Raw genomic sequence first — 13,234 nt, 5'->3', positions numbered from 1 at the left:
TCCTTCTCCATTTTTGTATCTCCCCGCATTTGCTCTTCGGCTTCGTTATGGTGGTCGCCCGAGCGAGTGTCGCCTGGGCATCATCAACGCTGAAACATCGTCGCAGTTACAGGAACCAAAATTATAGTGAACACAGCGAAAAAAGTGGCAACAAAAACTCCGAGTTAAACACGGAAAAATTCCTTGAAATGACTTTTTAGGTTCCTGAAAACCATTATGTCAAGTAAAACCTTGCGCACCTACCTAAGAATTAATTTTGCAGAAAATTTGCTAAAACCGTAATCGCAATTAACAATAAACGCACCGTTTTCCACTTCGTTTAGACTGACTGTATTACCGCCCACAAAACGAAGAGCCTGCTACGTCCGCCGCTTCGCGTTTTTTCTCGCGCGAAATTTGAAAGCCTTGATGTTATCGCGAAGCGAAGGTGCGATAAACCAATGACGGTCTCAAAATTTTCGTGACGTTATCGCGAAATGACGTTAAACAATCGGGTAAAAAATATTGGAACTATGAGTGATACAAGTTGAACATTGAACATGATTATTTAGTAATGAAATAGAAAAATAATGTCAAATGGATGCGAATAAATGACTTTGCTATCTTGTGAGAAGTAAGCGTCAACTTTCCCACTTTTATTTTAAAATAACCTCAGAATTTCTTGCATTTATTGCGACATGACATGATAAAATCCAGGTCTAAAAACCCATTACATACATCACTTATAATTCAGAGCACTCGATTAACAAGTGAGACCTGTGGTTTGCAACGGAGAAAATCCTCACCCACAGTCAGTGACGTAACCAGGTGGGGGTGTCTAGATCCACCCAAAAGTAAAAACACAATTATTTTCCTTCATCAAAGAAGAGAAATATTGAAAAACCATGAATTTACAAAATATTCCTTTGACGAATGCAGTTTCAAACCCTCTACTTAGTACCCTGTTTTAAAAATTTTCCCCCCTAGTTTTGGATCCCTCCCCAAACAAAATTTCTGGCTAAGCCACTGCCTACAGTCTGGCCGGCAAGAGTTGTCCGCTGACAGCTCAAGAGGAGGGGAGGAGAACCCTGCGCCAGCACAGTTTGTAGCCAATCGCTGTCCCCCAAACGCACATCATACCGTCACCAAGTCATACAGCGTTGTTACATGCATATGAACCACCAAAACAATCCCTTTCTCTTTCGAATCACCTTAACAAGGGGTTATTACTTTGGGTCCTTCACGCTTGTTGTCCCTTCTGGCTCCAATCTTCACGGATACCTTTTGTTTACATGTGATGTTGGTATTTCCCTTTCTTACCTGGCAATCTTGCCCCCCGCACCGAACTAGATCCTTGAACTGCCTGTCATCGGACAACTCTCGGCTGCCTGACCATACACTAAATTCTTATCATGAATTGGGATTTCAAAATAGAATGACCACACTGTTAAGAAAGGAATTTTAAAATTGGCATGCCTCATCATAAAGAGCTCTCTCAACGTATGATCTTGGTCAACTGCTGTGTAGAAGAGCATGGCTCGCTCAATCCCTGGAACTCTTGCCAGAAGGTGGAGTACAACTAGAAGCACCGGTCTGAGAAGACCTTTAAGTCTGTCAGCCAGCCTGAACAGACAGACACAGACAAGCTAACTGACTTCAAGATAATCAGGGACCTTCACATTTCTTTCAGCACTGAAAATATAAAATTTTAATCACGTTGCTCTGCATTCGTGATGCCGCCAAAGTTGTTCAGCCAATTCAAGCAAAAAAATTAATGCATAATTCCTTGTTTTCCAAGGAAATTTTTACAAAATTCCAGGTTAATCTTGCTTGATTACTGCGATATGTAGATAAGAAATTTAAAACGTATAAAATTACTTCAATACTTTTAAATAATATTATACATTAATTATATATACATCAATAAAATAGGTCATCGGAGGTTATCAGTCTACTGATGAGAGAAAGCTATGAGAGCATCCCTCCATTGGTCACAGTATCGGTAATCGACACGATTGGCATTAACCTTTGCTAAATTAACATTGTTTGAGTAGTCCTAGACATTGTTCGAGTAGTCCTTTAGACAAGGATATCACAAAATCATTATTCATCCATTCAATTTCTACACAGGGTTATTATGATGCAAGTTAACAGAGGTTTTCCACATTAATTTAACATTTCAATCTTTTCCAACATTATTTGCACATTTCATGCCAATATATGTTCTGATAATGTAAGAAATTAAATTAAAATGTCGAAAATGCTGGACGCCACATTTGTTTTGATTATGGACAGAGATATCGGTAGACATCTGTAACTTTTGATGATTCAATTCAATTTTTTTAAGGTAATATCTTTGAAAATTTCATGCCACTGAATGCTCTCATATTTGAGCAATTATAATACAGTGATGATACAAATAAAAGTGGCTTCCTTTTTGAATGTTTCATTCCCTTTTAGAACAATAGTAGGAACAACCCACAACGTATGTGTAAAGAACATCTAATCTATCCAATTTGTTGGATGCAAGTTTCATGCAGACGAATGCTATAATAATTGAATACTTACAAATACAAGCCGAGAGATAACAATAATGCTGAAAGTCAAATACTGGAAGCCACTTATACGCAATGTTTAATTGTGAACTGACAGAAAATCGGTAATACCCGTTCCTTTTGCATCTGAATTATAATATTTTATAGATATTTACTACATTTATAACATACTTCATGCTAATGAATGCCCTAAAATAGAAAAATTTAATACAAAATGTCTACAGCCAATGCCTGAAGCAATTTTCCATATTCTTACTTATTTGTCGATATAAAATTAGTTGAAGCATGTAAAATTAGCATTAATAACGTGTTAAAATGTAATTTGTAATTTTTATGGAGATGAATCCTCAGGTAGTTTAGAAAATAAAATATGATTTCCAATAGCTTAACTGCTTTACAAAGTGTCGCTGTCACATTTACTTGTCTATAGGCAATATAATTGTTTAATAACATGAATTTACTAACCCCTCCAACCTTTTACTGCCAATTTCGGAGGGCTTAACAACAACAAAAAATAACCACCGACAAACATGGTACTTTTACATTTTCCAATATAAGATGGAAACACTGTTTTCAGAAATCAAGAACATTTCTTGGGCTGACATCACACAACATTCACCGTAGACTGACAATTTTGATACTCTAACTGGTAATATTGGAATTACTATTTTTCTCACAAAGCAATTAACAGGATATGAGGCAATCCGGCATAATATCCAGACCGTATCAAAGTGTTCTCTGGAGTAACCATTTTTGAATTGGAGAATAACAACTTTTGGTTCGTTTGATGGCTACGCAAATAATAAATAAAGCTACAAACCTCTATCTGTAGTAAGTCTTGTATCACTTCAGCTGCATAATACCCGTGACCTTCTCCGAGAACAAAAATTTCAACGAGATTATCACACTTGCACAAACAAAGCCTGCACATTCCACGTATATCGCAATCTCCCATCACGGTAAATAATGAACCTAAACTGAGAAGTTGATAAACGGCACTATTGGAATCTGTAACCAGTGAAAAGCGCAAAGGATCTTTTAAATGACAGTGATACATGCAAACACGAACAATTAAACACGCGACCACTATATCCCCAAAACGTTGCACCGCAGCAAGCACTGAATGTAAATAAATAACAATCGAAAGATTTCAGAACTCGATACAATAGATAGTATCGATAGTTTACCATCGACAGCCGACCAATCATTGCATGACGCGGCTGTTACGAATGGGTATGTGTGAGGGACGATTTACGTCGTATCCACATTACTAAAGCAAATGTATAGGAAAGGTGATGCAGGAATAATATAACTTGGAATCGGCCTTATAACTTTAAAAATTATTTCAAGGTCAAATTTTTATTTGAATGTACAAATCATATGTTCACTGAAAGATGGAAATTGGCCAATTAGGAACCTTTGGTCAGGATATCAAGGGACACTCAGCAAAACCTCTTTGTATCTAAATGCAGGTGCCTATTATGTTTTAAAACAACATTTAAGGGAATGCCTTCCATTACCCATTAATGAAGTTTATTAGGATGGGTGAGATTTAAGATACATGAAGAAATCGACGTCAGCAAAATGGACCATAATATTTTTAGGCTAATTACAACATTATTTGAAAATTTCATGCTATTTAATGTTCCCATAATAAAAAATTTAAAAATGAAATGTCGACAGTCAACTCGAGAATCCATGTTCGATATATTAAATTATTATTTTTGCATAAAAATCGGCATAACCCGCGCACAACGGGCTGAGTGAGACTCACGGCCCTGAGGAAGGTGGCCCAGTCGGACATCGAAACGTCGGAAGTAATGCAGCTCCTGGCTCGGTGGCGATCCCGTGAACTCTTCACGCGGTGTATTCGCTAGGAAAACCTTAGAAAACGGCAGATCATGAAGTTGAAAAAAAATGTCCGATTAACTCCAAGGACAAAGTGCTTCCTGAAAATCAAAGTGGCGAAAATGATAAAGAGACTTCTTTGATTTCCACTGATTTATTTCGTCCGTACGACATGTTTCGAACCATAGAGGTCATTATCAAATTCTCTTCGCTTCTCTCTCCACCCAGATTTTAGACTTTAATGCAAGGGCTTACCCAGGATCATAACTAGGGTGGGGGGGGGGAAACAATGGTCTAGGGGTGGGGCAAGCCATGGGATTTATGAAATTATTTCCTTGAAAAAAAACAGTTTTATTTTAGTAACATATCTTATACTAATATACGAGGGTTGCACCAAATGTAAGGTTCCCATATTTTTTACAAATAGAAAAAAAATTTTATTGTTATAAATTTTTATATCGTTGAAAAGCTTATACTTTCGCCTATTTTTCAATGTAGTCTCCGTTTTTTTCGAGACTCTTTTGAAGACGTTGCTCCAGCTTTTCTATCCCTAAGTTGAAGGAGTCTTCCGCCAACCCGTTGAGGAAGCGTGTGACCTCCGTCTGGACTTCACCTGCGCTCTTGAAGCGTTTGCCGCCTAAGTGTTCCTTTAGCTTGGGGAAGAGGTGATAATCGCCAGGGGCTAAGTCCGGGCTGTACGGGGCATGAGGCAAAACAGTCCACCCAAATTTCTCCAAAGCTACTGAGTTTGTCGAGCGGCGTGTGGTCGAGCGTTGTCGTGAAGAAGCACTACTCCCTCCGTCAGTCGTCCTCTTCAGCGATTCTGGATAGCTCGCCGGAGTTTAGTCAAAGATTCACAATATCTTTTGGAGTTTATTGTCGTCCCTGGTTGCATGAAATCGATGAGGAGTACCCCCTTTCGATTCCAAAACACTGTCGCCATAAACCTTTCCTGCCGACTGCGTCTGTTTGAATTTCTTCGGAGGCGGTGAACCAGAGTGACTCCACTGACGAGATTGCTGTTTTATTTCAGGGGTGTAATGCAACACTTATGTTTCATCTCCCGTGACGATCGAGTCCAACAACTTCTCCTTGTTGCCTCCCCGCTCACACTGCTGAAGAAATTTGCGAGCACAGTGAAGGCGTTGCTCCTTGTGTCTATCAGTCAGCATCCGGGGGACCCAGCGAGCACACACCTTTCGATAACCCAACGTTTCAGTTAAAGTTCTTTCAATTGTGCCGCGGGAAGCTTCAGGAATGCGTTCAACAAGTTCACGGACAGTGACCCTCCGATCTTTGAGCAGCTCACTGTTGATCTTCTGGACAATCCGAAACCGGCGGTCTTCCACTCCGTTCTTCATCGTGAACTTCAGTGCGACCCTCAGCAAAAGCTCTGCACCATTTGCGGACGTGCTGAACGGACATGATTTCTTCACCATAAACCTCAGTCAGTTGCAGATAAAATCTCCACGGGCGGTAACTTCCTTGCATGGAGAAATCTGATTACTGCTTTAACCTCACATTTGGCGGGAACGGGGATAAACACTTCGATTGTTGATGGTTGCGAAGCCAACACCGAGCGAAGTAGTGAATCGCGGACGGGCGGGCTCGAGAGTAGTGGAACCACTGCACACGGCACTGTAATTGGATTTAGCCTAGGACCTTCCCTCTACATTGGATGCTTTCCATTCATTGACACACGTCGACACAAGTCGACTTGCGTCGCGGTTTTCGTGTTCCATTCTGTGTGTGTCGCCGACTGTTGTGACACAAGTCAACAAACGGTAACGCACAGGAATAGGAGAGTTATAAACAGTTACCGCGAGTCGACACAAGTCGACGCGTGAGTCGCATGAATAGAAAGCACCCATTGTAGCTAATTGGCAACCTTACTTTTGCTACAACCTCGTGTATCATTTTTCGATGCATTAAAGACAATTTTATGAATACTTTCGTTTCAATTCAGTACTGATTTTGCTGAACCCTTAAATAACCCAATGTTACTTCTAAGCAACATCAAAAAATGTATACATTTTCAGCCCTATTTGGGGAATTATCAAGACTTGACATTATTTTGTGGCTTAAATTTTAATGACGAAACATTCAGCAACCACGATAAACATGATTTTATGGAAAAATTTCAAGTTTTCAAAAAGTGAAAAATCTTGAAAATTTTATTTCTCTCTTAAGTAGCTCTGGGTTAGAAAGGGTCAAAGACTTTTGCGATTTTTGCTTCTAGGGGGGGAGATGCCCCTCGCTGGGTACTCCCATGCTTTAATATTTTTTGACCCTCCCTTTAACGTGCACCCCCCCCTTCCCTCGCACTGTCCACCCACCCCTGCCGTTGTCGGATATAAATGAGGCTCGACAATGTAACGCTCCTTCTGTTTGTCTTGATGTCCGTCGAAACTATAGTGTGAATGCCGTGAGTTGGTTGGCTCAGAGAGCCCGCGAAGGGCATGAGCCGCGAGCAAGGGAGAGGAGGAAGAAAGGACCGACAAAAGAATAGGGTGGTTTCCTATAATTTTTTACTGACTAAATCGAAAGATTATTACTCCTGGAGTACGTTCCTCACGCTTTTAGATTTTTAAACTACTATTTCTCGCGATTAAATGAAGAGTGAAAATTTTCTAGCGCGAGAAAACGCGACGCGTAAGCATGAATGTCGGGAAATCTCTCCGTGTGACGTATTTCTGGTTCCCGCTGCCGCCCTGTGAGGTGACCTTGAGGCGAGTTGAGCGCTGATACGACGCAGGCTGATAGCGGGTAGCTGAGTACCCTGCTGGCTGGTAGCGCTTGGCTTAAATAAGGATTATTAATACCTTATCAAATGAAGAAAACTTTCCGACCTTAACCAGTTTTAATAAGTGATTATTAAGACATGTTTCCCTGAGCTCTGCGCCTCATGCATGCATTGGTAATCTCAGACGATGTAAAACTCCTATCTACTCGTATATACACCAGGTCCCTGTGACGTCACGTGGAGTGGCATCGCATGGGCGCCAATCTGGCCCTTTTCAAATGAGGATAAAAATGGACCATTGCCATTAGTCTAAATTGCGAATTCTAAAACCAAATAATTTTTATATTATGAATACACTAATGGTGGGTAACGAATCGCAATCAATGCGTTTCGTTTTCTTTGATGAAGGAAACTACCCTATTGTATGACACAGGTAGATGGCGGGTCCGTTCGCCCGTCCCCCATACGAAGGCAACTAGCACAGCTCTAATAAAACTATTGACTTCTTTTAATTCCTCGTAATATATATCAATCTAAATACCATATTTGTTAAGTACTAAAAAAAGCTAAGAGGATTGGTATAAAAAACACCGACCGAAAGTGCTATGATCACAAATAACGAAATGGTCGAGGGTTAAAACAAAACAAACAGTACAACGGCTGAAAAATAACTTTATTCTGAGTAATCTATGGACACAGATTATATACTCTAGATTACCCACGATGAAAAAATACAGATTCCATACATATTTACACGTAATTCGATGCTTTAAAATTCGCAGTCTAAACGAAAACTGGCATCGATAGAAATATACCTACAAAGGGTATTAAAAAGAGTTATTCGTTTATTATATTTATCAAAATATGATTTGGCACTGATTATGTAGGGAGGAATGTGGAAATAGTGAAATAGAGGCTATTCTTGATCACTCATTTCCAGAATCGTAATGAACTCTACTATTCATACTGTGTAGAAAATAAAACCATGGACATGGATCAGGGGTTCCCAAACATTTTTGTACCACCCCCCCGCTACACAGATCAGCTTTCCATTTTGCAATACCCTATTTCCACGGTGCCGTACATACCAACTCCTACTTGCACAAGTACTTGTACTCGTACAAGTATGTTCCTACTTGATACGGTGAGTAGGTAGATTTTTTTGTTCACTGTTGAATGCGGTAACGCAGAATGGAAAGATTCAATAATTGTACGTATGATGAAAATTAAAACAAGTATTACATGAAAAACGAATATAATTACTGATACAAAATTTAACATTGTAACACAGATACATTTTCAATTTAAGGAAGGTGAAACAATAGGCCTACCTACTTACAAAAACAAAAGATAAAATGTAATTTAGTGAGATGTGGTGCGCTTGCATGTTCTGGATACGTTGACAGATCCTGGGTTGAGTTTCAGACAAAGCACAGCGTAGGTCACTTTCGACATCAAGTTTGCTGCGGTACTGATGGGTGTCACGCCCCCCAGTTTGGGAACCCCTGCTCCAGATTAACGATGATGAAAAAATACAGATTCTATACATATTTACATGTAATTCGATGCTTTCAAATTCGCAGTCTAAACGAAAACTGGCATCGATAGAAATATATGAAGGGTATTAAAAAGAGTTATTCATTTATCATATTTATCAAAATGTGATTTGGCACTGATTATGTTGGGAGGAATGTGGTAATAGTGAAATAGAGGCTAGTCCTGATCACTCATTTCCAGAATCGTAATGAACTCTACTATTCATACCGTGCAGAAAATAAAACCATGGACAATTGCGCAATTATCAAAATCAACCTAGAAGGCTGCAGTCTAATTTTTCCAAAAATATGCTTTGAGATGCCGGTGTGGTATATGCGCGTTGCATATTATATTATCAAATAATTAATTACAAGTCAACCATGAAGTCTGGTGGTAACATAAAGACACAATAATATACATAAACCAAAATACAAAACAAAATACTTAGCAACAAAAAAATTAAAAAAGCCGTCAAAATACCATTCTTTGCACAATACATGTCCCCATGTACTTACATAGCACCAAATCAGCAAAAAAACAATGAATGTCTACATTGACATAGCCCACAAAATTCATTTTTACACAATAATATACGAAGACCAAAGTAAAAAAGACAAGGAACACCAAATTCAAAAAATATACGTTTATAAAGCCCTCAAAATTCAATTTTATTAATCCAATTGATAAATGTAGTGGCGTGAGTTGGAAAGGGCTCAAAAAATATTTTCTCCGGTAAACCATTCCAATCCTCCCTTCCAATCCCTTGATGTAGGAAGGAAAATTTTAGTCTATTTGACAGCTGCCTCGGGGCCTTGATCTTATAATTCTGTTATTTTGTGGGTAATTCGCGCAGTGGCGTAGCTCGGGGAAGGGAGGGGGGGTCCGGACCCCCTCACGAAATATATAAACAATTAGTTGATGCGTAGTTTTCCGCGGCGTTGTCTAGATGATGTCTCCATGTTCCTGGGCTTCACCGCGTGGATTTTTCTTTATGACGACAGTTTCTCCGGTATTCCAACCGGCGTCTTCAGATCGACCTGAAGACGCCGGTTGGAATACCGGAGAAACTGTCGTCATAAAGAAAAATCCACGCGGTGAAGCCCAGGAACATGGAGACATCATATAAACAATTATTTTCCTTCGTAAAAGAAAACAAAACATTGAAACGTCATGAATTTACAAAATATTCATTTAACAAATGAAATTTTTCCGATTGTGAAAATTGTTAAAATTAGTTTAAAACCCATGACTTAGTACCCTGTTTCTCAAATATTTTCCCCCTGGTTTTGGGACCCCCCCCAAAGAGAAATTCCTGGCTAAGTCTCTGAATTTGCTCCCTTTGGGAAGCAAAAAGTAATTAAATCGGCTGTATATTTCGCTTGAAAAATACCTAGAGTTAAATTCATCGTTGGCCATTGGCCGACATTATGAAATGTATCGAAAAATGGGAGGGTCAGAGACAGGGGCTCAGCTAGGAATTAACACTCTGAGTGCCGATCGCTAATTCTAAAGCCCTACTGAAAAATACGGCCATTTTTTACTAAATTCGCAAATTTATTTTAAACAATATCATCAAAAATATATTTATATCGATGCGTATTTCAATAAAAATGGACTTTGCTCTTCTTTACGAATGAGTTGAATAACATTCATTGCTAACTTTTATATATATATATTTTTAACGATGAAAACCTAATGTTTTTTTTAAATAAAAAAGTTGCAACAAATGATGTAACGCCATAAAATGTATAACATTTTTATTACGCTCAATTTGAGCTATTTAAACCATGGAAATCGTATACCAAAGTATTGTTCCAAGCGTAGCATTCAAAATCCTGGATGACAAAAAGGATCGCTGCACCCTCAACGAACGGTTCTTTCCTCCAAAGAATGTTCACGCAAAGTAGGCTGAGATAAGGGTGCCGGTAGCTACAGAGGACTTTTCGTCCTCAAGACATTAAAAGAATTCTTTTTCCATCGAGCAGTTGAATTTTGAGATAACAGAACCACTAAGCAGTAAACTGGAAAAGTACCACAGGCGAAATATTACGGCTTCACGCAAACAAAGACAATTAAATAGAAATACGTAATATTACGTCAATGGCAATCTTCAGAAAGATTAACAGGACGTAATATTACGTCCATGGCACGCGAAGTGTTGAGGCTAGAGGGCGTTTCAGGCACAACCAATACTAAGGTGCCTAGGGGTACGGAATACCCGCCAGGGTAACCGGGAGGTGCGGTGGCCCTCCCTCGGAAAAAAGTTAAAGTAAATTGTTCAAAATAATGAGTTTAATGGACTTCTGAGGGATATTTTATTAATCCCCACTCTATTCCATAAGTAATGTTAACCCAATTGAGTAAAATAGATTTACCTTAAAAAAAGTTCTGAGCTCTGGGGGAGGGGGGAGGTCTGTTTATCTCCCAAAACCCCCTCCTCGCTGCCCCTCTGGTCAGAGAATGTTTGCCTGGGGGCTAGTGGTAAACTCAGCGTCGCAATTAAATGAAAAGTGAAAAATTTTCCAGCGCTCGAAAATGCTACGGCTACGTATGAATGCTGGGAAAAGCCTGTGTGACGTCGTTCTGGTTAGGGAAATCGATGCCTTTCACTGAAACCTCTCCACAGTGAACCGCCATACATGAAATTGCCCAAATTTTGGTCCCCTCCATTACGATGTAAAGAGGTTTTACTGTATATGCATTTACATGATAATACCAGACGAGCGTGCTGCGCCCACTCCCAGCGGGCTTCCCCCGCTCTTTTCAATGCAGGTCCACAGAGGGATAGGCGCGTTTCTAATTTTAGAATGTAGAAAAAAAAGGCAGGGTCTTATGTACAAATTTAATTGGAATGTTCACGTACAAATTGAGGTCAGAGGACCTCGTTAGACACAACATTGGAAGTAATTACACTATCCTCTGTAAATACTTGTTTAGCGTTTTCCTTAATATTTACAAAAATATTTTGAAAAGATCTTACCCTAGAGGATGCTACATAAAGTTGGCCATGAGAGAATACAGGGTCAGGCAGCAATAAGCCAGCTCTTTGCAAAGTCTGACCCTGAGCCTTGTTAATAGTCATCGCATAGGAAACCTTAATGGGAAATTGTCCGCGAGTCAAATTAAAAGGCATGGTGGGATCCGACGGCATCAACTGTATTCTTGGGATGAGGACAATCAATGTCTGAATCGATATTTTTAATCGATTTTTTTCATTTTTTAAAACCAATTTTAGGAAACAATAGCAATATTTAGGAAGTAAGATATGCCGTCGCATGTTCTCTGATAAATTCTGTGCATTTTGGTACCTCATTTGTAGAGTTCGGTTGCGTATAAGTTGAGAAAAAGGTATCTATACAGTAGAAATAATATATTAGATAGAGAGATATACCTTTAAAAAAATTTCTGAGCTCTTGGGGGGTTTATCCCCCAAAACCACCCCCCCCCCTCGCTGCGCCACTGGTCAGACAATCAGACAATGGTTGTCTCTGTGGGCTAGTGGTCATTTCAGCAGACTTGTAGCTGCTAGAGGAAAAGTTTCCCCAGCGGCTCCTCTATTCTCTTGTGAAAGATCTTCTATGTCCCATCGAAAGTTAGAGAAAACTCTATCCCGTAAGCTCCATTTTTTATTTTTTGCTTAGTTTTCTAACTATCCAACCACGTGTTTTTTCCGCCCACCCTAGGTCAAGAAGGAGTGAGTCATGGTAGGGCTCCGTGCAACCTGTAATGAGTAATCTCTAGCAGTGGCACAGCGAGGGGGGGGGGTTGTTTTGGGGGATAAACCCCCCCTCCCTCAGACCTCAGAGAAATCTTTAAGTTTAATCCATTTTAAGAATTTGAATTAGTATTACTCATAGAATAGTGTTGGGATTTATCAAATTTCCCTCAGAAAGCCGTAAAACTCGCCATTTTGAACCATTTTATATTAAAATTCAGCAATTTTGTTAATCTCGAACCTACCGCTTATCCTGGTGGGTATTCCATACCAAATTCAAATTTTTCTTTGAGGTGGACCCCCGGGACTGCTTCTTACCCTGGTAGGTATGCAATACCCCCACACTCGTAAGTATTAGTTGCGCCTAAAACCCCCCCTGGCCTTAATTCCTTATAGCTGCGCCCCTGGTCGCTAGCACTTGCGCGTGCGGTTAAATTCCTGTCTTCCCTTTATTTTAAGTGGAAACAACAGCTGCTGCACTGCCTGACTTGCTTCACATCTCGTGGGCGACTATGCAATTCAGCTAATGGCGAAATGCGGCGATCGTTATTCCAGTGTATGGATTTATGATTTCGTGCTTAGAAGAGTGGGAGAATAGAGAAGTCTCCTAAAAACCTTAAGCAAAGGACGGGATAACTTATATGGCCACATTTTGAAGCAAGATGACCTGATGAAGACAATCGAAGGAGGACAGGCGGTAGGGAAGAAGGGTAAGGGACGGCCCCTAATGAGTTACATAGGACAATGTGTAATAAAGGATGTAAAAGAGAATAAATATGTAGCTATGAAGAGATTAGCGGATAGGAGAGAGGAATGGAGAACTGCGTCACACCAATCTTAGGATTTCTGACTAATGAT

The 13,234-nt window shown here is 39.7% G+C and overlaps 1 protein-coding gene across 1 annotated transcript in view; it reads right to left on the bottom strand.

The window, feature by feature from the left end:
- Positions 1-3,646, bottom strand: part of LOC124172733 — a 41,183-nt gene extending 37,537 nt beyond the window's left edge. Inside the window, exon 1 of the mRNA XM_046552202.1 lies at positions 3,355-3,646. Within this exon, the coding sequence (XP_046408158.1) occupies positions 3,355-3,591 (237 nt within the window). The 5' untranslated portion in view covers positions 3,592-3,646. The remainder of the gene's footprint in view (positions 1-3,354) is intronic.
- Positions 3,647-13,234: the final 9,588 nt, after the last annotated feature.

This window comes from Ischnura elegans, assembly GCF_921293095.1.
Source record: "Ischnura elegans chromosome 13 unlocalized genomic scaffold, ioIscEleg1.1 SUPER_13_unloc_2, whole genome shotgun sequence".
Taxonomy (NCBI): domain Eukaryota; kingdom Metazoa; phylum Arthropoda; class Insecta; order Odonata; family Coenagrionidae; genus Ischnura; species Ischnura elegans.
The sequence above is the reverse complement of the archived record's forward strand: the minus strand, read 5'-3'. Positions and strand labels throughout refer to the sequence as shown.